Here is a 27,310-nt window from a genome sequence, read left to right as displayed (position 1 = left end):
TTAATAATTGTCTATTTTTCCAGATTAAAAATAAATATGGATTATTAGAGAATATATTATAACTACCCTTTCCACTTAGAGGGTATCTCCCTAGAGGCTCAGCTGGTAAAAAATCTGCCTGCAATGCAGGAGACCTGGGTTTGATCCCTTGGTTGGGAAGATCCCCTGGAGAAGGGAATGGCTACCCACTCCAGTATTCTTGTCTGGAGAATTCCATGGACAGAGGAGCCTGGTGGGCTAGTCCATGGGGTCACAAGAGTTGGACATGACTGACACACTTTTACTTCTTTTTTTTTTTTAATAAATTTATCTGCTTAGAAGAAATTTCTAATTTATTAACCAAATTACTGCATCTGTTTCTGAAACAAATCTGGGTGTTTGACTGAACTTGAATCTGTGGGACAGTTTTTCAGAGTTGAATCTTAAAAGATGTTCCTCAAGCCTCTAAGGCATGATCTCATTAGAGAGGTTGATGGTTAGGAGGGAAGGAGACTTGAAAAATATCTAAGGACCCATTCGTCCGCAAGGAGCAATTAGGTTTTTTCAACAGCATTTGAAAATGAGATTCCTAGCACTTGGCTGGTGACACCATGATGTGGCTCCTAGGGAGACATGAGTGCTCCACAGGCCACTGAACTCAGGCAGGGATCAATTTAAACTGTGAAGCAAGGAGAAGATGCAGAAGTTCCAATCAGCAGCATAATTCCTGCATTGCACCAGCCATGATATATTCCCAAAAGGTCTTTTTCATGACTGCAATTCTTGCTGAGCACAAACACGGTACAGACCCAAGAAACATGGAGTTCATTTCCATTTCCCCCTTTTTCTCATGGGGTGAGTGTATTTCTATTGAGATCATTTGTGTTCATTAAATGATAATTTCCAGAACACTAGGAACGAGCTGATTGCCACATTAAATCGTACCACAGTAAAACAAGCTCTTTAACGCCTTTCCTAAACTACTATATGAAAAATGTAGAACCTGATCTTTGTTATAAATTGTCTCTTTGTCAAAATAGACAAAATTTCATTCAAATGTTAAAAGGTGTAAGTGTTAGTCACTCAGTCGTGTCCAACTCTTTGCAGTGCCATGGACTGTAGCCTGCCAGGCTTCTCTGTCCATGGGATTCTCCAGGCAAGAGTACTGGAGTGGGTTGCCATTCCTTTCACCAGGGGCTCTTTCTGACCCAGGAATTGAACCCAGGTCTCCTGCATTGCAGGCAGATTCTTTACCATATGAGCCACCAGGGAAGCCATTTATAACCATTAGTATTGTTTATGTTGATCCTTAGCCTTTTCCAGATTTGACCAGTAGAGAAAATATGTACGTGGAGAAAGAGATGGACATAGGTTGGTTTGTCTCAACCAGGGGAGATTTGCCCCTTTTAGGCATTTGGCAATGTCCAGGGACATTTTTGGTTTTCCAATTTCAGAATCAAAGGAAGGGCTGATGGGAGTGTCTTACTGGCATCTGGTGCTCAAGGGGAGGGATGTTGCTGAAACTAAACATCTCTCAGTGCACTAGCCAGAAATGTCCAGCTCAAATATGAGTAGTGCCTGGTTGAGAAACTTTGATGTATGTGGATAGATGGAATGATAACATAAATTTGGTATAGCAGTGACATCAGGGAAAAAGGTAAGTGGGAGTTTTCACACTATTTTTGCAAGTTTTCTGTAAGTCTGAAAATATTTCAAAATTTTACAAAGTTTTCAATAGGTAATTGTCACCTTAAACTCTAATACCCTGTTCTGCAGCCTAGAGATAGAAAATGATGTGTCCCTTGTTGAGAATGAAGGTTCAGCTTGGTCATTGCCCATGACCTCTGGTGTTGCAGTCTCCAAAGGCAGGAAGGGAAGTCAGCCAAAGTCCCAAGTGCCCACAGGGATCATGGCTGGATTTGCTTACTCCACTATGAGACAGCACACCCCTCGGGTTGAGGCCATATTTAGATGAGCATTGTTATTCTGTTTAAACTGCTCTTTCCATCTGGAGTCAGAGGCTGCTAATGAAGAGCCCACCCCTCCCACCTCCCCCTCTTTAGCTGCATCTCATTTCCAGGCTACACCCTATCTTATTTATATATGTGTATGCTGCTGCTGCTAAGTCGCTTCAGTCGTGTCCAACTCTGTGCAACCCCAGAGACAGCAGCCCACCAGGCTCCCCCATCCCTGGGATTCTCCAGGCAAGAATACTGGAGTGGGTTGCCATTTCCTTCTCCAATGCATGAAAGTGAAAAGTGAAAGTGAAGTTACTCAGTTGTGTCCGACTCCAAGCGACCCCATGGACTGCAGCCCACCAGGCTCCTCCATCCATCCATGGGATTTTCCAGGCAAGAGTACTGGAGTGGGGTGCCATTGCCTTCTCCATATATGTGTGTGTGTGTGTATATATATATATATATATCCCCAGGAATTGTTCTTAGGTCTTCTCTTGAGTCAATACCCTAGTTTCTCCAACAACATCATGAGCTGCTCTGGGTTAAGAACCCCAGTTTCTTCTCTGTGCACGTATAATGGAGTGGCTAGGAGGTCAAGCCCTGGAAATACTGCCTGTTGCATGTCTAACGAGTTGCAGGAACTTGGTGCTATTAGGGAACCAGGTTTGTGCCTCAATTTTCTCGACTGTTAAATGGGGAGAAAAATAGAAAACCTGGTAGAGTTTAAATTAATTAATTTAATTAGAGTTTAATTAAGCTGGTACAACAATGGCAGCTATTAATACCTTAATTAAAGTTAGTATTCGTTCATCCATCTATAGTTTTAGAGTTATTTCTTTCTGCCCTCCCCACCTGCATGAGCAGTGCTCCTAACTTCTGTGTTGGGAAGATGTGATTGATGTGTCCAGTCATTTGGGTGCTTCCTGCAGTCCTGTCTCTGGTTCTTGCTGTTTCTGCTGCATTGGTTCAACTCAGGTGCTTCCTAGGACTTTTCATGCTGTGTGGCCACCACAGTGAGTGTCTCTGTCCTGTGTCCATCCTGTCCTCTTCTACTGAACTCTCTTTTTGACTGTGTATTTTCAGTGAGCCATATACTATAGTAAAGGCTTTGTGTTACTTGATGTGTCTTATAAGAGCCCTGAGATGGAAACTGTAATTCTCATCACTTTAATTAAGGAAACTGAGGCTTGGAGGGGTTAACTTGACCAGGCCACTGGATTAAGAAGCAGCATGCTTTTGAAAAACCTCCATTCCTCCATGTCCCCAGGAATGAAATACTTTGAGTAGGGGAGAACCCAGAGTTCAGGCCATTCTTCTATTTTCCTTCTTTGCAAATCACAGAAGTTGAGGCGACCCAAACAGATGAGACTTAGCGTTTGTCATATGCCAGGGTCTGTGCTGGTGCTGGGATATAAATGTAGAAAATACAGTGTTTGGTCAGTGACCTCAAAGTCCTACTTCACTTATCTTTCAGTGTACAACAAAATGCCCTGAAACTTAGTGGCTTAAAATATGATTTCCTGTTTCTAATGACTCTATGTTTCCAGGGCTGCACGTGACAGCTCTCCTGCTCCACGTGATGCTGAGTCCCTCCTGAGGCTGCATATAGCTGAGAACTTGTCTTGGGGGGTCCACAGTGGCCTCACTCCCACGGCCAATGGTGGTGCTGGCTGTTGGCTGGGGGGGTCTCTGTTTTCCTCCTGTGGCTTTTCATGTTCCAAGGGCTCTCACCAGGGGATCTTTCCAGGAAGACAACCTGGACTTCTTTATGTGATTGGTGGCCGCCAAGAGTACAAAACAGAAGCTACATGCCTCATGAAGCCTTGTTGTAGAAGTCACAGCATTACTTCTGCATCTTTCTGTGGCCCAAAAGCAAGCTACAGGCCCAGCCACAGGGGTGACAGAAGATCGCCCCCTCTTGATGTGAGGACAGGCATAGAAGCACGGGGATGGGAGGGTGGTTGCAGCCACTTTGAAAGCAATCTACCACGCTTTTCTGTGCATATGGCTCAGACACACAGGAAAATAGGGTTTAAGAGCTGGAAGGCTGCTTAACCATCATCTGATTTAGCCTCTAATAGCACAAGCTGGAATCAAGATTGCCCAGAGAAATATCAGTACCCTCAGACATGCCACTCTAATGGCAGAAAGTGAAGAGGAACTAAAGAGCTTCTTGATGAGGGCTAGAGAGGAGAGTGAAAAGCCTGGCTTAAAACTCAACATCCAAAAAACTAAGATCACGGCATCCAGTCCCATCACTTCATGGCAAATGGATGGGGGAAAAGTGGAAACAATGGCAGATTTTATTTTCTTGGGCCCCCAAATCACTGTGGATGTTGACTGCAACCATGAAATTCAAAGATGCTTGCTTCTTGGAAGGAAAGCTATGACAAATATAGACAGCATATTAAAAAGCAGAGACATCACTTTGCCAACAAAGATCTGTAGAGTCAAAGCTGTAGTTTTTCCAGTACTATGGATGTGAGAGTTGGATCATAAAGAAGGCTGAGTGCTGAAGAATTGATGCTTTTGAACTGTGGTGTTGGAGAAGACTCTTGAGAATCCCTGGGACAGCAAGATCAAACTAGTCAATCCTAAAAGAAATCAACCCTGAATATTCATTGGAAAGACTGGTGCTGAAGCTGAAGCTCCAATACTTTTGGCCACCTGATGCAAAGAGCTGACTCATTAGAAAAGACCCTCGTGCTGGGAAAGTTTGAGGGCAAAAGGAGAAAGGAGAGGCAGAGGATGATGGTTAGATAATATCACCGACTCAATAGACATGAGTTGGAGCAAATTCCGTGAGATGGTGAATGAGAGGGAAGCTTGGCATACTGCAGTCAGTGGGGTCACAAAGACTCAGACACAACTTAGCACCTAAAAAACAATAATCACAGATGCAGGAACTACAACCTGGGAAGTCAAGCTACTTGGCCTCGGCCAGCACAGTCAGTGGAGCAGCCAGGCTGGATCCAGCTCGTCTGGTTGGCACCATTACTTGCATATGCAGATGTGTGCTTTGCTTTGCTTCCTGCAGAGGATGTCTCTGCCAAGTTCCTGTCTCAAGACTGCCCCTGTTAAGTTTGGAGACCGCAAGAGTATAGAAGAAGGGAGGGACCTGTTTTTCTTACTTCCGTTTCTGTGCCTGATACCTGCCTTCCTGTTCCTGGGCTGCACACTGGGGTGTTCAATTAGTGCTTTGGCCTTGCTGACCAACACTCACCAGGGATAGCTTCTTCATCACTCTTCTTTCATTTGGGAAAATGAAGCAATGCAGGGTGTTACCACATGCATAAAAAGTGGCTGCCCAACCCCCACCACATGTTATAAAATGAAAACCAATATTTACATAATGTTTTAGGGTAATCTATTATACTACAGGGCTTCCCTGGTGGCCTAGATGGTAAAGCATCTGCCCGCAATGCAGGAGACCTGGGTTTGATCCCAGGGTTGGAAAAATCCCCTGGAGAAGGAAATGGCTACCCATTTTAGTACTCTTGCTTGGAAAATTATACTACAGTGCATTTTTCTAAAATCCACAATTACTACAGTATGAAATGTGTAGCTTGTTTTGAAATAGAGTAGGTGAGCCATAAATTATTAATTTCTCTCAATATAACAAACCTGAAAATAATTAAGATCTTATATTCCCCTGATCATTATGATGCTGCTTTGGATATTTCCAGCCTTAGATGTTTATTTTGCATTAAAGATGGTATTTGTTATCAAGTACAGTTCTGGGATTCTCCCCCTCAAAATCCTCATGGGGGTGCTTGACTCTTATTGAGAGTTAAATAAGAAGTACAATTCTTAGACTTATGACTCCTTGAAGACCACGGGTTTCCAAAGAAGAATGGTAGAGATGCTGTCTAGAGAAAAATGCTCACCTGATTCCTGTGGTATTTAGTATAGATTGAATGAAACCTTTTTCTCTTCATTCTAAAGTATTTACCATTTTTATAGTTTAAATAAATAATATTTATTATAAAAATGTACAAAAGACAGAAGCACACAAAGGAGAAAATAAATATATCCCCTTAACCGCACCTTATAGTCACACTGCTGTTAACATTTTTAGTGTATGCTCTTCCTATCAGAGAGATAGACAATAGACACTAATATATAGATTGCCATGAGGGAGAAGATGTGGCTACACATATAGAATTTTCTTTTCAAAAAATGCAATCATACAATAAGTTTGCAACTAGATTTTTGTGTGTTTTCTCTTGCCTACATGTAGCAAGAACATTTTTCCACATTTACCACCCAGAGAAATAAATCTCTCTTGTTTTGACAGGACAGTGATACTGAAGCCCTGGCCAGGTGTTTGGAGCACGTGCTGGGCTGCACCACTCTAGGTGAGTAAGTCTCTTCAGATTCCAAAATATACTGATACCTACTGAATCTACTGGACTATCCAACAAGTAGAAAGCTTAGATATTTTAGTCTAATCTCCTCATTTGACAGATGAGACAGGCCAACAGAGGTTGAATGTCTGGCCCACGGGCCAGGAAATGCAAAGAAGAATTGTTTATCCTTGTTCAGTGACCCTGGGTGTCCAAGGATGAAATCGTTAAATTCAGTGGTCCACTGTGATCCAGTGGTGGTCTAGGAGGATGCAATAATAGGTTTTACAGGTTTTCTGGGAGAGGAATCTTTCTACCTCACCGGTCCTGTAGAAACACTACATTCATTCAAGCTGAAAATATCATCATTCTGAAGGTCAGCCAGTTACTGGAAGAGATTTGGTCGGAAAAACAGAGCTAAAATTTCTTTAGCATTGTTGGTCCTGATGAATGGGATTGCTGTGCTTCAAAGATAAAACCCTATTTCTTATTTTCTTCCTTTTTTAACCCAACAAACCCAACCGGGATCCCTTCCAGCACTGATAATAATTGTCACCCGACAGAAATAGAATATCAGAGGATACAGTCTGTCATCTGCAGGTTTTGCTTCCCCAGATGGAACGTGCCCTGGATGGAAGCACCTTCAGCCCTGAGGGCCGCCTGTATTCACTGTACCAGCCTTTGTGTGCAGGGGCTTGAGGGGCCCCAAGTTTTGGTATTCACGAGGGCTCAGTCCCTCAGGGATGCCAAGGGATAATTTTTATAGGTCCTGGGTGAAAAGGGGTGAGATCTTTTTTCTTTGAAATTTGATGGTGAATTTTTATTTTAAATTTTTTAATTGTGTGACCAAAAGCAGTCCCTTCAAAGGGAATCACAGGAATAAAGATGAAGTTTTCATGTGTGCCAGCATTCACCAATATTTTGTTAGGCGTGTATGCACAATTTATAGCCTTTTTCTAGCTTCTTCCACATCTGTATGTGAGAAGCCTCACTCATAACACAGCTCCCTGGATTTTTCTCCTGGTCATCATCCTGTGACCTGTTTAGTTGTCCAACAGTAACACTATGAGGTGCATTTATCCCAAGTTTCAAATTAGCAGACCAGGTAGGCTGTCCTTTGGCGAAGCACTGTCTGTCTCTGTGGACCTCAGTTAGACTAGCTCATTAATTTTCAAATTGGGTTCCTTGGGGATCTGCAGAAGCTAGCAAGGAGGGGGGACCCTGAGAAGCACAGGGACAGAAGCCCTGTCTAACATAGACCTTGGTACAAAAGAGGCCCTTAACAAATATTTTTAAATATTTTAAGAGAAATTAGATGCAGACTCTGCTCCTTTCCCAGCTTCAACCAAAATAGTTTCACTCTTATCTGTTTTATAAATTAGATTTCAACATAAGATTGTGTCTTAAAAAAAGATTCCACTGCAAAAAAATAAAATGCTGGATTGGATAGATGATATCTAAATTTCCTTCAAGACCGTATGATTTTATAAGTGAGCATTAGGACTTGGAATAAAAATACACATTCATCTCTGCCAGGAGTGCCACCGAAGTGACAACGATGGAATAAATCTGATATAAACCTTCAGAAACAAAGGGAACCAGAGAAGAGGTGGGAGCAGATGAGGGCTCTTAGTGACTTTGAGAAGACAGAAAGCAGATGGGTGAGTGGTGAGTGATTTAGGAACAGGGAAAGGTGAAAGCTAAACTCCTAAGTGTGTGTAGGAAGGCGAAAAGGGAGGAATGGCCTGCCAGACACAGATATGAGGGGCAGCAAGCCTCAGAAACACCTGTCTGGGGAGGCGCTCATTGCAGATGAGAGTATGATGGCTTTCTGGATTCCAGGAGCTTCTTTGCCATTACACAGGAGCCATGAAGACATCCCCTCATGTGGGCTCACTGGGCATGAGCGTGCTCAGGTAGGCAGTAATTGCTTTGCTCTAACTGCACTTTGGGAGATTTGTCAACCACAGTCACAGTTAGAGCTTATTAACCATCATGGTTTTTCATATATGTCTGAATGTTAACAGGATCCAAGGGGCAATAGAAGCTTCAGTATGTCAGAGTATAAGCCCTGACACTTAAACAGGAACCCTCCATGACTGACACTGAATGCAATTGGGCAGTAGTTCTATAGTTTTCAACTACCGCACAATTGCACTCATCTCACACACTAGCAAAGTAATGCTCAAAGTTCTCCAAGCCAGGCTTCAACAGTACATCAACTAAGAACTTCCAGACATTCAAGCTGGATTTAGAAAAGGCAGAGGAACCAGAGATTAAGTTGCCAACATCCGTTGGATCATAGAGAAAGCAAGAGAGTTCCAGAAAACATCTAATTCTGCTTTATTGACTACGCCAAAGTCTTTGTGTGAATCACAGAAAACTGTGGAAAATTCTACAAGAGATGGGAATATCAGACCACCTGATGTGCCTCTTGAGAAATCAGTATGCAGGTCAGTAAGCAACAGTTAGAACCAGACTTGAAACAATGGACTGGTTCCAAATTGGGGAAAGAAGTATGTCAAGGCTGTATATTGTCACCCTGCTTATTTAACTTATATGCAGAGTACATCATGCGAAATGCCAGACTGGATGAAGCACAAGTTGGGATCAAGACTTATTGGAGAAATATCAATAACCTCAGATATGCAGATGACACCATCCTTTATGGCAGAAAGTGAAGAGAAACTGAAGAGCCTCTTGATTAAAGTGAAATAAAAGAGTGAAAAAGCTGGCTTAAAATTCAACATTCAAAAAATGAAGATCATGGCATCTGGTCCCATCACTTCATTGCAAATAGATGGGAAAACAATGGAAACAGTGAGAAACTTTTTCTTGGGCTTCAAAATCACTGCAGATGGTGACTACAGCCATGAAATTAAAAGACGCTTGCTCCTTGGAAGAAAAGTTATGACCAAGCTAGACAGCACATTAAAAAGCAGAGACATTACTTTGCCGACAAAGGTCCGTCTAGTCAAAGCTGTGGTTTTTCCACTGGTCATGTATGGATGTGAGAGTAGGACCATAATGAAACCTGAGCACTGAAGAACTGATGCTTTTGAACTGTGGTGTTGGAGAAGACTCTTGAGAGTCCCTTGGACTGCAAGGAGATCCAACCAGTCAATCCTAAAGGAAATCAGTCCTGAATATTCATTGGAAGGACTGATGCTGAAGCTGAAGCTCCAATACTTTGGCCACCTGATGAAAAGAACTAACTCATTGGAAAATACCTTGATGCTTGGAAAGATTGAAGGCCGGAGGAGAAAGGGATGACAGAGGATGAGATGGTTGGATGGCATCACTGACTCGATGGACATCAGTTAGAGCAAGCTCCGGGAATTGGTGATGGACAGGAAGGCCTGGCGCACTGCAGTCCATGGGGTCACAAAGTTGGACACGACTGAGTGACTGAACTGAACTGATGATCAACACACTTCACTCACAGGCAGCATCAGCCTGTGCAATGGCCATATCCAGTTGTCCATTGAGCATGCCAGGTCTTAATTATCTTCCACAAACATTTTCAAGAGCTTCTGCCAACCCTGGACAAGAGAGGAGGGACAACAGATGCAAATATCCTTCTGGTTCTTTGGACCGAGTATGTTGTAACTGTTGCCCTGAAGATGCTGCTGGCAGCGGTTTACCCCAGGCTGCTTGATTTCCATGTGAAACAGGGCCAGGGATGCCTCCCGTTCCTGTGTCCCTGGAGAGTGGAGAGGGTGGATAAGAAAACATTGTGGAGCTTCAAGGGATCCCCAATTAGAAGGTGGCTTTTTGAATTTCAGGTTCAGTATCTGAGTCTCCTGAACATATCAAGGTCAGGTTACAGCCTTTAAACCGGTAGTTCTCACACTTAAACAGGCATCGGAATCACTTAAAGGCCTTGGGAAGATGCAGATGCACTGTGTGCCTTAGAATTTGTTTCTAACAAGTTCCCAGGTGATGCTGATATTCTGGATCCAGACCATACTTTGAGAGCCATGGATTTAATGCCCTTAAGCCCTGAGATTCTTATCCTGCACATCCACCCTAATTTATAATTCAAACAAAATGCTACTAAAACTAAAAATATATATATTTCTTTATATATATATATTTCTTAAAATTATAGAGAACTTTATTATAAGCCCAAATGAAAATAGCTTCTTCTAGGAATTTTATTCTTTTTATAGTTATGTCAGTGTCTGCTGGGCTATCTGGCACTGTATACAAGAGTTACTGAGCTTTGTTAGAACCAATATTGTATTTTTTCGTCATCCTCAGCATCTGTGTCAGACATTTAGGTGGGTTAGGGGCACTGTATGAAGATTCAGATGTTGAAACCTATTTGCAACATGGTCCCAGCCACCAAGTGTGGTCCTGGATAGACCAGCACAAAGCTTGGTAATCGTGTCACCCACTTGGTGCTTCTTTTATGCATGGAGGACATATCCTCCCAAATGGAGGCACTTCATTTCTGAAGCCCTAAATTCCCCTCAAAGTTCCCCATGGAGTACAAGAAGGCAAGGCCAGTCATGAACAGAATGCTAAGGGATCCTAGATAGAATTAGGTGAGGAAAGGAGAACAAAACACCTTTTAAGGGAATAGGAAAGGCCAGAAATGCCTGGGGTGTCTGGGGGACAGCCAGAGATGCAGGCAACAGCCATTTCACTGAAGGCAGATGCTTCAAAACATGCAGCTTTGATGGTTGAAATGTGCTACCTATCTCCCCACCCCTCCTTTCTTCCCTATTATGTTTATAACACACATATGATTAGCCAGGTATCACAGAGTGATGGAGAAAACAAGGTCCCTCCCTTGATGAGCTCCCAGTCTAGTCAGGGAGCAGGTAATTACAGGGCATTGTGAGGAGGATAACACATACTGGGAACAAGGGAGATGGTTAGGAGGGGTCCACTCTGGATATGCAGCTGGAGCAAAGCTCTACAGAGGAGGCGAAGGCTTATGATTGCCTGGGTCCATGAGGACCAGGACAAGATCTTATTCACACCAGTGTTTTCAGAGTCTGGCACATAGCCTGGCACACAGTAATTTTCAAGAGTCATTCGATGAATGAATGGAAAGGTAAGTGGAGTAGCCAAGTGGTCAGAAAGAGGAATTGTTCCCTACAAAGGATCAAGCAGTAGAGGGCTCAGAAATATGAAACAACTGGGTGTATCCATGGAACTCTCAAGAAGGCTGGTGCTGCTTCAGTGTAAGGTATGAGGAAGGGATCAGCAAATCTGGATGTACAGGACCAAGCCCATGGGGAACCTTGGTGCCAGGTTAAGGACCTTGAACTTTATTGTGTGGACTAGGGTACCACTGGTTCTTAAGCATGGTCAGAAAACAATCAGCTTTAACAAACAATAAGGAGGATGTTTTGAAAGAAGTGACTTGAGATGGGGGACTGATTATGGGCTGTCATTCCGCAGACAACACATGGTGTTGCTATAGTAACTGTTCAGGCCCATCACTAGCCAGTAAAGGCCAAAGATGACCTCTGTTTTCCTTTAAAAAGAAAATTCTGTCTCTGTGTTTCTTAGTAACCAGATTAGGAACCAAGGCAACAAATGAAGTTTAGCCCTTTTAACGACTGGGAAATTAGCTGTACTTGTATAGAGAAGTCATCAGCAGAATGATACAAGTCGGGTGAACTATTTATAAAAAGGCTTGTTTTGTACCTCCAAGCAGGATGTTGTCACAGAAGTCATTAGAACGCAAGAGATGCTTCCAAACCTCACTGTCCATTATGATTTCTTTAGTGTGTTAACATGTCTGATCAGTTTGGCTTTTTGAAATTTGTTACCCTTCAGCTCTTCCATTGAATGCTGGTAATTACTGTTTAATCTCCATTAAACAATATGACTGATAGAGACCAGAGAAGACATCAGGGCTTTGGAATCCCTTCAAAACTTCCTTTGCTTAAGCTCTTCATACTCTAAGCTGTTAAATGTAGGGATGACTGACAGCCATTTAACCTTTCACTATTGAGCTTTTCACCTTGACAGAAAAGAATTTCATGTAATAATTAGAGTGATTTCAACATAGTGTCTTATCTTTGGTTACTGACACTTTGAAACCACTGCATCCAGAGGAGAGGAGGGATATTTTGGATTAAAAACCACTTGGATCATTTTGCTGTGCATGCGCAAAACTTGCCACTATCCCTTCTGTCTTTATAGATTTATATCTGATAAAAATTTAATAGTTTCTAGAAGTTCTTTGAAACTTGAAAGATTAAAATAGATTCAGAATTAGTGGTGATTTACAGAGAACCTGCTATATGTCTGCTACCATGCCAGGCACATTCATTTGACAGGTGTGTGGTGATGGGAAGGAGGTAGAGAAAGGCTTTGTAATTTAAATACATTCCTAAAACAGTACTATTAATCACTCTTAGTAGCATCTTCTTAGCAAAGAACTTTCTGTATTTTCCTATTGTCTACAAAAAAGTTCCAGGAATCAAGTTTACCTAGCTAAGAAAGAAACTCAGCAGTCGTTTATTCCTTTATTACTTGCACATTAGGATTTCATCAAAGTTTATATACTTTGTAGAGGAATGTAGTAGATGGCAATGGTGTGTTAGGCCTGGATCCTGCCATTAAAGGCTTAAGATTTCAGAGAAGAACCAAGACAAGGGCCTAAATAACTATGTAACAAGAGAATTAGGATTCAGAAAGTGGGGGGATGGCTTTCAGTTGGGGGATGGAGCCACCAAGGATGTTTCAAGGAGAAGGCAGCATCTGAGACTGTTCATGATGTGAGGATAGATGTGGCCATGAAAAGATGGAGAGGAAGGCCCTGCAGGTGGAAAGGACAGGACAGGGAGAAACAGATCTAGGAACAGGGAGAAGGAACAGGCTGACTGAGAATGGTGAGCAATTCAGATCATCACACTAGTGAATATGGCATGAACTGTCTTGGTAGCTACTTTTTATTATTTTTCCTAAACAAAGTCTTTTCTTTGTAAAAGGTATTTATTAGGATCTTTAATATCCCATGCTCTTTTGTGTGGAAATAGTCACTGCCGTTGCACTTGACTTAGTGTTCAATGTATTAAGCTGAATTATTATAAAAATATCAATACCCCCTTTTTTATCATATGTGTAGCAAAATTTCCCAAGTCTGTTTTATGTCTATTAATTCTGTTTATTGTCTCTTTTGGATTTTTGTTGGGGGAATTTTTTGTTTTTTAAGTAGGCAAAGGTTACTTGACTTTTATATATTAATAGCTGTTCTGGTTTTTTTTTTAAAGTTTTTCAGCTTAATTTTTTCAAAAATTGTTGGTGTACAATTGACCAAAACAGTATAAGTATAATCTAAAAGTTTTTCAGGTGTACAACATAGTGATTCAGTATTTTTATTTATTCCCTCCTTTTTTTATTGAAGTATAGTTGATTTACAATGTTATGTTAATTTCAGGTGCACAGAACAGTGATTTAGATTTCAAATTCTTTTCTTGTAGGCTATATTGAGTATAGTTCTCAGTGCTATTCAGTAGGTCCTTGTTGGTTATCTATTTTATATATAGTAGTGTGTATGCATTAATCTCAAATTCCTAATTCATTCCTCCTCCACTGTTTTTTAAGAGTGTTTTCTGTATAGCCTCCTAAATTTCATTCTATAATTGCTATTGTCTTATTTTACACACTTGAGGTTTTTACACCAATAAAATCTATTTTTTCAATTTAAATTATTTTTTGTATTCCAACTCCTGGATGTTATTTATTTCTGCCTCTGTTTTTGGCCTACTGATCTAGCTTCTTAATCCTCTATCAGTACTAGAGTGTTCTCATTACACTGCCTTTATGGAATGTTTTAATGTCTGATAAGACATTCATCTTCTAATTTTCATATTTTTTCAAATATTCCTATCCTCTGACATGCGTTTTCTCACATGAATTTTTTCAATTCTTTTTTAATAAAAAAAATTAAGATTTTTTATCCATCTCCAAAGGACATCTACAAAATGTAGATGTCTATTAAGGTCTTTACAAAAACTTAGCAACATAGTTCTATAGCAAACATGAAACAGAAACATTCTCATATATTAGTTTCTTATCCTGACCCTCTGTAAAAACTTGGTGCTTAAACTGTGGCTGCATTAACAACTACTCAGAAACACACTGGCAGAAAACAGCAATAGTCCTCTGTACCTCTCGTGGTTTCTGTGGATCGTGAATCCAGGGGCCACTTGGCTGTGGAGTGCTGGTTCAGGGTCTTCCTCGAGGTTGTAGTCAGATGTCCTTAGGACAGCGATCATGGGAAGACTTGACTGGAGCTGGAGGACACCTCTTGGCAACTCACTCACTCACTCACTAGCACTGCAAGTTGCCTGGGGCCTCAGCTCCCCTCCACATGCGGCTCCTTAGGGCAGCTTGAACATCCTCAAGGCTACAAATGATGGTCATGGAGCGTGGCTGCCAGGCTGCCCCTGGCTGGAGCCCCACCCCTGTCTGCATGGCCTCCTCAAGCTCCACTCCTCCATGCAACTTCTGATAGTAAGTCTGGGGAGCACCTCAGAGGCTGGCCGTGTGCCTGCTCCCTGATGGCGCGGAGGCTGGGAAGTGACCTTCTGGCATTTAATGCTGCTTTTGTGGGTGCTGGACTCTGTCTCATGAAGAAGAGGATTCTCCTACACAGGAAGGGGGAATGTAAAGTCTAGAATAATAATGACTGTGTACTGCAGTAACGATAAGGCTAGACCTTAAAAGTGCCTAGATATGTGGAGGAGAGATGGCCTGGGCAGTGTCCTGTGGATACAGCCCCTTTTTTGTCTTTCACAGGAGTAGGTGATCAGCAACGGGGGGAGACGGGGTATTCTTCAGTTCTTTTCTGTGCTGCTGACTGCAGAAGAAGCTGTTTGCTTCGGCAGCAGTTGTCAGGATTGATGCTGTATGGAAAGGTAAGAAGCTGTCCCGCGTGCTCTCCTGAATAGACGCCAATAGCAGTGCCAGCTGGAGATAGACTCCATGAAATGCCTACCTGCAGAAGCAGAAAACTTGGTCCTGAATCTGCTCAGCTGAGTCTCCAGCTGAGACTTGAATTCCACACCATCAGCTTAGAAAGGGTGAAAGGGACACGGTCTCTTGTCATCCGTCTTGGCCCCAGAAGAGGCTCAGTGATGCTCCTGGGTGTGTGTGCAGGCGGCACAGATGGCCATCGAAGTGCCTTCCAGAGAGAGGTGGGTGTTAGAGGCCCAGTGAATGACAAGTCATCCTGGCCATTTGAACTTTAGTCGCAGCTCATTCTCAAGGGGGCAGTGTCAAGCTATTGTATCAACACTGATTATGCACCAGGCCAGTTGCTTTTTGAGGCCACTCTGGTTGGGTCAATAAAGCTGTGTCACTGACAGAAGACTGTCCACCCATTTTTCAGGGTAGAGGATTTCTTATCCAGTTCATTTAAAAGTTCTGTTAGTCTATTTATGTGAAAAGTTGGAAATATAAGCCTGCGTTACAAATGATGACACATCTATCAAGTATTTTCTGACATGAACCATCATAGGGCTCACAGAGCAATATCAGACACACTTCATGTTTTCAGGGAACTTCTGGGTTTATCGTTATCTCTAGACCAAATAACAAGAACTCCAGGCAGGAAGTGATGAACTCCGCATGAGAACCTGATCGCTGGGTACCACCCCTAGAGATTCTGATTCAACAGGCATGTGTGGGCCCCAGAAATCTGCATCTCTAACATTTTCCCACATGATACTGATACTGCTGGTTCAGAGACTTTGAGAACCACTGGGCTCTCACTTCCAGCTAAGGCTTTATAAAGAAAATGCTTATATTCGATTTTTAGATTTTCATAAATTGAATGAAGTTTTTACTAAAGGTGCCTCACATTGCATCTTTAATGTATTTGTGACCCTCTTGAAAACAGTGTTAATTACAACCTAGAATAAGTTTGGCTTTCAACATCTAGGTTAAACTAACCTGAAAGATTAAAATATTTTTTGACCCAGCAAGTCTGTGTCTAGGGATTTATCTTAAAGGAATAATCAGAATTGTGTGTAAAGAGAAATATATACAAAGATTCTCAGGGCAGTGTGGTTTACAATAGTAAAAACTGAGAATCAAAATAAATGCCTAGCAGTAAGGGCTAATATGTCTTCTAGAATAAAGAAGTTCTTCTCAGTTTATTAAAAATGATGATGTAGTTACATATTCATTGGCATGAGAGTGTTAAGAAATAAACTATAGTTGATACATACACACGCACACACAAGAAATACCACAGTGATACTAATGTTTCTCTGAGGGACTTTTCCCTTCCGTGTTTTCTAATTTATCCACAATGACCATGGATGACCTCTGTGATTCTTTTCTGTTGAAAGAAGAGGGGAGTGCTGATGTACTTACCTTAAACATTTGAGTCAGTTTGAAAGCCAGCTCAATCTTCTGTTACAGAAAAACAGATTTTGTTTCTAAAGCTGATTCTCCATGTAAGCACCCCAGAATAATGAAACTCCCAAACGCTGGCTACTGTCTCCTCAAGGTAAGCACAGCTGAAAAAGTTAGGGTCTGGCCTCCACAAACCTCTTACCCTGATGGCACATTTAATTGCTCTGCCTCAATCCTAAAATAGACACTCCCTCTTTTATTTATTTATTTTTTAAGTTGAAAGGTACTATTCTTAGAGGCCTCTTCTGATGTATTCAAAAGAAAATGACCATTTGCAAACCCCTGAACTCCTGTTGTTTTTAATCTTCCATGCAATTCTGTTGAATATTTGTTGTGTGAAATAACTATGTAATAAAAATAGAAAGTTTATTTCCTCTCTTCTGGTATTTATCATCTCCCCTGTGAGTAGCAGTTTTCCTCTCCAAGCTGGCCCACTTTTTTTCCAATTAATTAATTTTGGTAGAGGTGGTGGGATGCTATTTATTTATTGAGAAACTGCCCTGTGCAAAGCAGTGGGGTGAGGACCCTGGGGGCCAGGGAGGCAGCATACATGTACTGACAGCAACATACTTTCATATAGATCATCACATTCAGGCTTTGCTAAAGCCCCAAAATGCAGATTTTTTTTTGTACAGGTGAGGAAACTGAGTCACAGAAGTTTTGTAACTGATCAAACATCATAGAGTCAGGACCCAGACCGCAGTTGCCTAAGGCAGCTCACGCACACATCCTAATGTGCCCGGGCTCCCTTGCTACTGGAAACATCTGGAGGTGGTTCTCTCTTGGGCCATCTTCTTCCCTTCCGCCTGTCTGCTTTCTTCTCCAGCCTCCTCCTGGGGTTTGGCTGGGACTCAGCTGCTGCTGCAGGGTTGGCAACAACTTCCTTAGCTGCTGACTTCTGCCCTGTTCCTATAGAAACAGTTCTCTGAGAGAGCTGGGGATGGTGATGGGGCTGGGGGAGGTTACACTGTCATTTTTATTATCACTCATCAAATACTCACTGTGTTGAGGGCTTCAAGACAACTACCTGCATGCCCCCTGTCCGCCAGCCCCCCTCCCCACATGTCATGGGTTCTTTGGGAAGAAGCCTCTGACATGGAGCTCGGTGGGAGGACATTATTCCGGATGGGCCTCCGTGGACAGGAAGGAAGGGAAGCAGGATAAGGCGGAGGAGAAGCTGCAAAGTGATGCAGGCCTGACAAGCCTTACTTGAACCCTTGTGGGGGTCAGAACTCAGGTTGTCTGTGCAAGACAAAATGATCAGGCTTTCTACCTCAACCATGATGAGTTGTTTCATGTCAGGGGCACATAGGAAGGGCATAACTCTGGGCATTGTGGCTTTGCCACTGAGGCCGCTTCTGCAGGGATGGCGGCTGCAATCTGTCTGTGTCCCCCACTCCCACCAGCTGGGTAACACGTCTTTCCTGGAAAGGAAATTTGGGCACTACAACTCCACCTCTGGGTTTTGGGATAACACAGTGAAGGCAGGGACCACCCTGCTTCAAAGATTCTTAGCCCATTGTATCGACACCCTGAGGTCCAGTATCATCATGGGAGATACTCAAGGAAAGGTGTCCACAAAGATGTCGGTCAGCTAAGCTTCTCAGTAAGTGGAACTGCTCTCACAGTGTCCTGGAGGAGAAAGAAATTGTGGGCCATGAAGCTGTACATTTGCAGTAATCTGGGCAGAGAAGTGTGTCTGTCAAGGACACCCTGAGTATTCTGTGGGCAAATGAGAGAAAGAGAGAGGTTGAAGGAGATGAGATGAGAAGTATTCTAAACATGCTGAGCACCAAGGACAGCGTCTGTGAGGATTCCTGACTAAGCAGTGTCCCAGGAACTTAAGGGAGAGCTCGTTTGCCAAAATATCCAACCCTGCGGTGCCTGCATCAGCTCATCACCCATGTGGTAGGTTGTTCTGCAGGAAGTGCAAATGCAGGTTTTTGTTTTATAATCAAGGTCATTCATCCAGCAACTGGAATGAATAAAGGGAAACTTTGGAAGAAATGAGAGAAGAATCTCTCCTGGTGAAATGTCAGGATCATCAAGCTGTCACTTCTGCAGGGAAAATAGCTTTGCTATTTAAGAGAGATCATAGAAGTAGGAGGGATCCTGACAATACTATCATGAGTGGTGCTGTGCATTCTTAAGAAACACAGCTTCTAGTTGCTTGATGTCTCTTCAGATCATTTTGTTTCATCTCATTGTCAAAACACTCCCGTGGGGTGGTATCAAGCCTCACCAGCCGACATTTCCCAGGTGGGGAGTGACTCCGGAATGATGGTGCTTGATGTTCAGTAAAGCCTGTAACTTTCATTGTTGGTCCAGACAGCCATCTGTCTCTTCATATTTGATCCCTTTGATTGCTCTTCATCTTTGTTGCTGTGTTACCTTCCCAATTAAAGTCTATAACCCTGGAGGTCTGGGGATATGTCTTACAGGTCATAGAATGTTTGAATTGAAAGAAGGCCCTTAGTCTAATGAAACACTTAAATATACAGTGAGGAAACTGAAGCCCAGGGAGATGACTGGAGGACCATGCTGCTTGTGATGTTAGAGACAGAATGATGACTGTGGTCCCCAAACCTGAAGCCTGGTACTTTGATTTTAATTCCTACCTATTGAACTTCTAAAATAAATACTTTACCTTATGGAACTTAAAAACTTGAGTAAATGAAACCCAAAGCGAGCAAAAGGGAGGAAATAGTAAAGGCTGCAGTGGAAATAAATGAAATAAAGAAGAGAAAAACAATAGAAGACATCAATGAGACCAAAAATTGTCCCTTTGAAAAGGTTTAAAACATTGGTCAATCTTTAAGAAAGACAGTTAAGAAATCAGGAATGGAAAAGGAGACATTGCTACCAACTTTAAAGAAATTACAAGGATAAATTACAAAGGGCAAAAAATTAGATAAATCAGATAAAAGAACAAATTTCTAGAAAGATGCAAATTACTGAAACTGACTCGAGAAAAAAATCTGAATAGGCGTATAACAAGTAAGTCAAATTAGTCATTTTAAAACTTTCAACAAAGAAAACACCAGGCCCACACTGCTTCACTCGTGAATTCCACTAAACATTCAAAGAGGAATTAATACCAGTTTCACAAACTCGTCTAAAAAACAGAATACAATAGAACATTGCCCAACTCATTCTGTGAGGCTCTTGTTTGATACTAAAACCAAAGACATCACAAGAAAAAATAACAAACTGGACCAATATTCATTATGGCTATATATGCAAAAATCATCAACAAAATATTAGCAAACCAACACAGCAATTTTAAAAAATAATGGATTTTAAGGATTATATAGAATGGCCAGTTGAGATTTATCTCGGGACTGCAAGGAGAGTTCTACATCAGAAAATCGGTTCATGTAATACATAGACTAAAGGACATAGACTAAAGGACAAAAACTATATGACCATCTCAATAGATGCAAGAAAGCATTTGACAAAATCTAACTCCCTTTCTTGATAAAAACAGTCACCAAAGTAGGAATACAAAGGAATTTCCTAAACCTGACAAAGGACCTCTGTAAAACTACCTACAGCAGCATTAGTCATAACACTCATTTTGTTTGTTCATTTATCTTTTGTTGTGGAAACAACCCAACTGTCCAACTGTTGAATGAATAACCATTGAATGAATATATATATATATATATACACATATATATATATATATACATACACACTGGAATATTATTCATCCATAAGAAAGGAGGTCCTGACACAGGCTACAATGTGAATGAGCTTGAAAACATGATGCTCAGTGAAATAAGCCAGGCATAAAAGGACACATATTGTGTGCCACTTCTATGAGTTATTTAGAACAGTAAAATTCACAGACACAGAAAGTACTTTAGATATCATCAAGGGATTAGGGAGGGGAGGAATAGCGAGTTATTGTTGAATGGTTACAGAGTTTCTGTTTGGAGTGATGAAAGAGTTTTGGAGATAGTAGTAATGGTAGCACATCATGAATGTACTAACACCGTTGAGTTGTACACTTAGAATAAGAAGTTCAAAAAAAGATGAACAGGACATAATCTCTGTGGTCAGGGAGTCAGTAACTAGTTGAAAAGGGCAGGGACGTGGAGAAGGAGTGAAGAGTCCTGGAAAGTAAAACATGGCAAGGAGCACCTTGGCTGACTCCCAGCACAGTGGTCACCATGAAGTGGGTATTCCCTCTGGGACTTTTAAACGTGGCTGAGCAGACTCTAGGCCTGGTGTCAAGCCCCAGCTGCATAGGGTATTCATTGTGGGAACTGAATATCTTACACCTTGATTTCCTCATTGAAAAAATGTACCTACCTCCTGGGAACCTCCCATGAGATGATGCCCAGGGCACGGCACTTATTCACCAAAAAAGGTTTAGTCATTATTGTCGGTGCTATTGTTGTCCTTGATGAATTGGAATGAATTTGCATAGAATTATTTGAGTTTTCTGTTTTGAGAAGAGCAGACTGAACTCAGGACAGCAAACACGGTATTCTGGTTTACTAAGGACAGCCAGAAAATGCTCCCTTCTGCAAAAGGGCCCAAAGGAATCATTGCACATTTGGCTCTTTGTTCTACTGAATGAGGGGCTTCCCAGGTGGCCCAGTGGTAAAGAATCTGCCTGCAATGTAGGAGACGTGTCGGGAAGATCCCCCGGAGGAGGAATGGCAACCCACTCCAGTATTCTTGCCTAGGAAATCCCATGGACAAAGGAGCCGGCAGGCTACAGTCCATGGGGTCACACAGAGTCAGACATGACTGAATGACTGACATTTTCACTTTCTTAAGTCCCTCCTCCAGAGCACACAGCCCAGGCAGGGAGTGGGTGGAAGAGGCAGGGCATGGATGCCAACTGATCTGCTGCTGCTCTCTGGCTGCAATCTCGAAGACCCCCTGGGTCTCAGCCACGTAGCACACCCCTCAGGACTTTTCTCAGAGTACACAGGACCAAGTACCTTCAGAACGTCCCACAGGAAGGATGGAGTGGTTGGAGTTTTCTCTAAAATCTACCCTCACTGTGCACATATCCTCTTTGAAAAAATCACTGTAGGTATAAACTCTGTTTGGTGGACATTCTTCAGTCTTAGAAACCCTGAAAGAAGAAGAGTGATGTCTAAGCCATGCTCCTTGTCAGGATCCACTGTTTTTAGAAAAAGCTGAAGATGAATCAAAGGTGAGGACCCATCAAAGGTAGATCAGAAAGGGACAGACTCAGGAGAGGCTGAGCCCCCAGGCTGTGGATCCCGGAGCCCTGGGAGAGGTGAGAGTATAGAGTTCCCGATCCGTGCTGCCATGAGAGCCTCCGACATGGTGTGGGCATCTCACATGTACATGCTGTGTGCAAGTGCATGAAAACGCTGTTGAAATTAACAAAGAAGAATAATTAAAAAAATCAACCTAGGGATTGAGGATTCATTGTTTTTTAAAAAACATCAAGACAGCAGACCTTTGGAACCAGAACTTTATGGGCATGCAACCAACACAGGGCTCCAGGCTCAGGAGGGGTTTTAATGAATTCCTAATAATTTTATTTTTGAATTTATGTTTTATGAATAAAGTCTGCTGAGACAGTGGGACATATGGCAGGGTCTTGAAGCCTCCTCTGGGGCCTCCTCCCTGGAGAGAGTCCTCTGAACAACACCTCCTCCTCAACACTGCCCTCCCCCACCACTGCCACCTCTGCTGGGGTCGGGGAAAGGGAGGCCAGACATGACTTCTGGAGGGCTGGAATCAGGGGGCCTTTGGGTCTTTGTGAAGGTTTTCACTCTTCTTGAGAATAGCTAGCCCAGTTCCCAAGGGAAGATGACATGAAATAAATATCCAGTAAAAAACACCAGGACAGGTCCCTATATAAATGGAGAAAAAGAAACCAGCTTTTCTCCTGCTTTTTAAACAAAGAGTCCTGCATTGTCAGATAGCACTGGACCCCACGAATTAATAGCTAGCTTGTCACATCTTCTACTCAAAATGTGGTCCCACGTCCAGCAGTACTGGTATCACCTGAGAGCATATTAGAAACATGTGGATAGGGCCTAGCAGAATCTCAGGCCCTACCCACACATACTAAGTCAGAATCTGCATTTTAACAGGATCCCTAGCTGATTCGAATCACACTTGAGTTTGAGAAGCAGTGGTCTAGAATATACTCCAAGACTCCGTGACCACCTATTAGAGGAAGCCTGTGACTCGGCCCAGTTGTTCTTTATTGTGGTTGCTGAACATGTTGTCCTTTTCTTAGATGTAAAACAACTACTATTCATGTTGGAAAGTGGAAGGAGAAAGGCTGGTGAATAGGAAACGCCGTGAAAAGAGTTGCTCTGAGCACCAAGCTTTGCCAAGACTGTTGCTTGAAATTCTCTTTGCCCCAACCTCTACTCTTGGGCTCAAGGCTTAGCATCTTTCCCCGTGATGCTGAGGGTCTTATTGAAGGGAGCAGTAACCAGATTAAAATAAGCTGCAGCTCTGGGGAAATTGCTCTGACCTTTCCTTGCATAAGCCCTAAGAATTGCCAGCTTGCTCCGGGTGAGACGGGAAACATAGCCTTCCTTTCTACCTTGGCAGAACTGGGTTTTGCGCTTGCATGTTACTTGGCATGGTGTGCTTGTTGTTTTTGTAACTTCTTAGGTTCTAGAAAAGATGGTTATAAAAAGCAACCAACATGAATATGAAGTGAACCGCTCTGCCTCCCCCATCACCCCCTCACAAGAGCCTTTTCTGGGAAGAAACAGCCGTTGGGAGAGGACGCTGCTGTGAAGCCATCTCTGGTAACAGAGACTGAGATGGGTTTCTCTCAGAGTTGGAGGGTGGCCTCCTGAGTGAGAGCAAAGGGAGCCATCAGGCCCTAGTACCTACCTGTGAAGTACTAGGCAGGACATGCAGTTTACTTAGCTAATTGTAATGCGCCCTTTACAAAGTTCTCACCAGTGACTCCGCATCTAGGGATGGAGCCTGAGCAAAGACCAGAGATTCTGACAAAGTGAAGCAAGATTATATTCATCTTGATGGTGGCTGTAAAAACACAAAGTTCAAAGTGGGGCTGTGTGCCCCCAGAGGAGTATACAAAGAAGGTGGGGGTAAAAAATAATAGAATTTGCATTTGGTCTTTTTAATTTAAAAATAGAGGGAAAAAGCTGTACTAATTTTGCTCCCACAAGATGGGAGTTGGCCCTCACTTCCTTGTTTGGTCCAAAAAGCAGACAGTCATGTGTGTTATGAGGGGAAAGCAGGAGTTGCACAAAATGGGTACCTGGTCTAACAAAGTCACTGGATGGATATAGTTCCTAAATGAATCTTAGGACTCAAGAGTTTTCTCCTGATGGGATGAGGCGCCTTGTGGGGGCTCTGAGGGATGAAGACACAGAGAGGACTCTGCCCACCCCCCTCAGGCCACATGAAGATCTGACTTTTGATGACCCAGCCCCTCAGTTAGGGGCAGCCTTAGCTTCTTAATGGAAGCAATGTTGTTCCAGTAGGTAGAGTATTTCTCCCTACCAGTTCTCACCTGTTCTGTAAGAGCCTCCAAGGTATATCAGTAAAAAAAAACTGTGGCTCTCAACAGATTTCCTAACTCTGCAGCTTTCATTAACAGCTCTTTACCTCCTGAACCTAACTTTGGCCTTCTGCTCCATCCTGCTGAAGTTCAAAACTTCAGATTACCCCCTGGTCAGCATCTTACCTTCCACTGCAAAAAAGCTAATGTTCAGATGTGAGGTTAAAATAAAGGGAAAACTAAACTTATTAGAAAAAATTCCTCAGGCATCAAAACAAATTCCATAGCTTCTGAAAGATAGTGGCCAAAGGCTATTGGTTTCCCCCTGTATAAAAAGGCCATCTTTAAAATAATGGTATTTATTTAAATAATCCTTCCTGAAAGAGGCTTTGTCCTGGAATTCCTTGTACATATTAAAACTGTAAATAATCTTGTCATTTGGAATAAATTCTTTAATAGACATGTCATAATTGAATTTATCTCTAATGAATGTGGCATTACCTTGTGGCAGAGGTGAAATAGCTTGTTTTCTGATTGTCCTTGACTGTTGCCTTGAAGTTGCTGAAGTGCTGATGGAGTCAGTAAGGACTGTGCATTGATTTTCAGACACAAGGACTGTCACCAGCTCAGCTCCAGACACACCCTCAGAACCAACAATTTTCAACAGTGCAATGGCCAGGACCAGGATGAAACACATGCGGGAGTAAGTAGCCTATGGCCCGTCCCCTCAGAGAGTGCAATGTGTGAGAACATATCAGTCATGTGATGCTGTCCTGTTTGGCTACCACAGAGACCACAGCCGTGCTTTTCTATTATAGAAGCAGCAATGAATGGAGTGTATGTAGCTCAGCTGAAGAGGCCTGAATCTGCATGGGAGGCACTAGCTCTGGTCTGAACATGTTTCCCCTCAAACTCATATGTTGAAATCCTAAGCCCAAAAGGAGATGGTATTAGTAGGTGGGGGTTTGGAGAGGTACTTAAATCATGAGGGTGGGGCCCTCAGGTGTGGTATTAGTGACATACTATAAAAGAGACTCCAGATTGATCCCAGCCCCTTCTGCCATGTGACATGGCCCTTAGCTGTGACCCAGAAGAGGGCCTCCACCAAAAGGGGGCCACATTGGCCCCTTGTTCTAGGACTTCCCAGCCTCCAGAACTGTGAGGAAAAAAAGTCTGTTGTTTGCAAGCCATGGAGCACATGCTACTTTGTTGTAGCAGACTAAACAAACTATGACAGCACCTGATATAAACTTCTCGGCAGGGAAGGGACCCAGCCTCCTAATCTAACTTCTCTGCAACTCATATCTCCAGATCAAGGGCGGGAAACTCTCTTTGTAAGGGCTACATGGTGAATATTTTAGGTTTCATGGGCCAGTTATCTCTGTTACCATTACAGCTCTGCTCTTGTAACACAAAAGCAGCTATGGACAATATGAATTACTGAGTATGGCTGTACTTTAGTAAAATATTGTTTTCAAACTGCAGTCTGAATTTGATATAATTTTTAGGTGTCACTAGGTATTATTCTTCCTTTGATTTTTTCCAACCATTTTTAAATGTTCAAACAATTCTTAACTCGCAAGATATACAGAAACAAACAGAAGGTTAGCTTTGGCCTGTGGGCTGTATGGTTTGTATACCACTCCTATAGATGTTCCAACTCAGAAACTTCTCTCTAAAATCTACTTCCTACATGGGTGCTGGTTGAATAGTTAGGAAGTTTGATAAAAATTATTTTCAGTTGATTTTCATTTATGTTGTTCTATAGTACAACACATTATCCCTCCAGGCTGATATTTGGAAACAAAGGAGAAAAAAAGTACTTAAAATTGTTTCCAAACCTCGAGCTGATAATATGTTTAGATGCCTGTTGTTTTTGAGTCTTACCTGTACCTGAGTGGTCACCTAGTAACACAGTTACCATGGCACCAAAGATTCCCAGGATCTGGAAGTGAGGGAATTTGGGTGAAACTTTCCCATCTGCCCTTCCTTCCACTCGTTCTTTCTGGGAGGAGATTATGGAGAAGGCTTGCTAATCTCCCAGTCAATAATCTTCAAAGGCAAGAAAAGCAACTCACTTATTTCACCCTTAAAATTTAATAACGTGGTGTTGTAGTCTTAGAGTTTTGATCTAAGACTTCATCACTTTTGCAGAGGACACAATATCTCATTTCCTAGCACATTATGAAATGCTTTAAATAATTAAAATAAAAGCAGTTTTGCCGCACAAAAAAAGTAACCAAGCTGCATTCCAGTGATTTTATTCCTGGTGTGTTGTTCACTTCTTTATGCTTGATTGAATTTGACCAAGTGCTTCCTGGCTCACTGATACAGTTTGAGCTACTCCCCCATGGATGGTACTGCTCCTCTGGCAGAATAATGTGTTATCCCCTTATATTCCACATCACAAAGCCCCACACCATTCCAGAACAGGCCAAGAGGAAATTGAGGCTGTAGAGTTAAGGATCTTCTGAGGATGTTTGTTTCCACAGCCAGAAAAAAATGGGAATTGTGGGTTCTTTCCCTACGTGGTAATGTACTGGCTGCATCCCCAACATGTGGACAGCAACTGTTGGAATTCAAAGAACAATAAATGACATTTGTCCCCAGGGAGATTATAATGTGGGGAAAGCACCGGACTTCAAACTGAAAAGCTAAATAACAGCACAGTGGTTATGTAATCAGAGGTGATGGTTAAGAAAAGTCCCCAACTGGGACCATAGCCATATGCCAAACAGAGCAGATGGTGAGAGTGTCAAGATGAGAAAGGGAATTTGAGGATGTCTCTGGGGGAAATAGGAACTTGGCCTCAGCCTTAACATAGACATAGGATTTGAAGGATAAAGAGAAGGAGGGAGCTGGAGCCCAGCAGACTTGGAGTCTGACTTTTAGTTCCACCAGGAGATGGCTTTCTGAGCTCAGGCAAGTGAGTTTTTTTCCAAGGTTCAGTTTTCTCATCTGCAAAATGGTCATCACATTATTGCCATAGCTGATTCCCTGGTAAGTGGACTCAGGGGTGGGGATTTTGTGCAGGAGGTAAGTGTAGGGTATCCTGGAGGCCAACACCTGTAGGAAGGAGGGCAAAGGAAGCAGATAGTCTCGGTGGAGATCTCCACTGCTTTGGCAGAGAGCTCTGAAGCTGG

The 27,310-nt window shown here is 42.5% G+C and overlaps 1 protein-coding gene across 1 annotated transcript in view; it reads left to right on the top strand.

The window, feature by feature from the left end:
• The window catches only part of NEK11 (NIMA related kinase 11), a 265,196-nt gene that overhangs the window by 193,969 nt on the left and 43,917 nt on the right, over positions 1-27,310 (top strand). Inside the window, exons 15-16 of the mRNA XM_055569707.1 lie at positions 6,235-6,295; positions 24,774-24,870. Of these exons, the coding sequence (XP_055425682.1) occupies positions 6,235-6,295; positions 24,774-24,870 (158 nt within the window). The remainder of the gene's footprint in view (positions 1-6,234; positions 6,296-24,773; positions 24,871-27,310) is intronic.

This window comes from Bubalus kerabau, chromosome 2, assembly GCF_029407905.1.
Source record: "Bubalus kerabau isolate K-KA32 ecotype Philippines breed swamp buffalo chromosome 2, PCC_UOA_SB_1v2, whole genome shotgun sequence".
NCBI classification, from domain to species: domain Eukaryota; kingdom Metazoa; phylum Chordata; class Mammalia; order Artiodactyla; family Bovidae; genus Bubalus; species Bubalus kerabau.
This window is presented reverse-complemented; position numbering and strand designations above follow the sequence as displayed.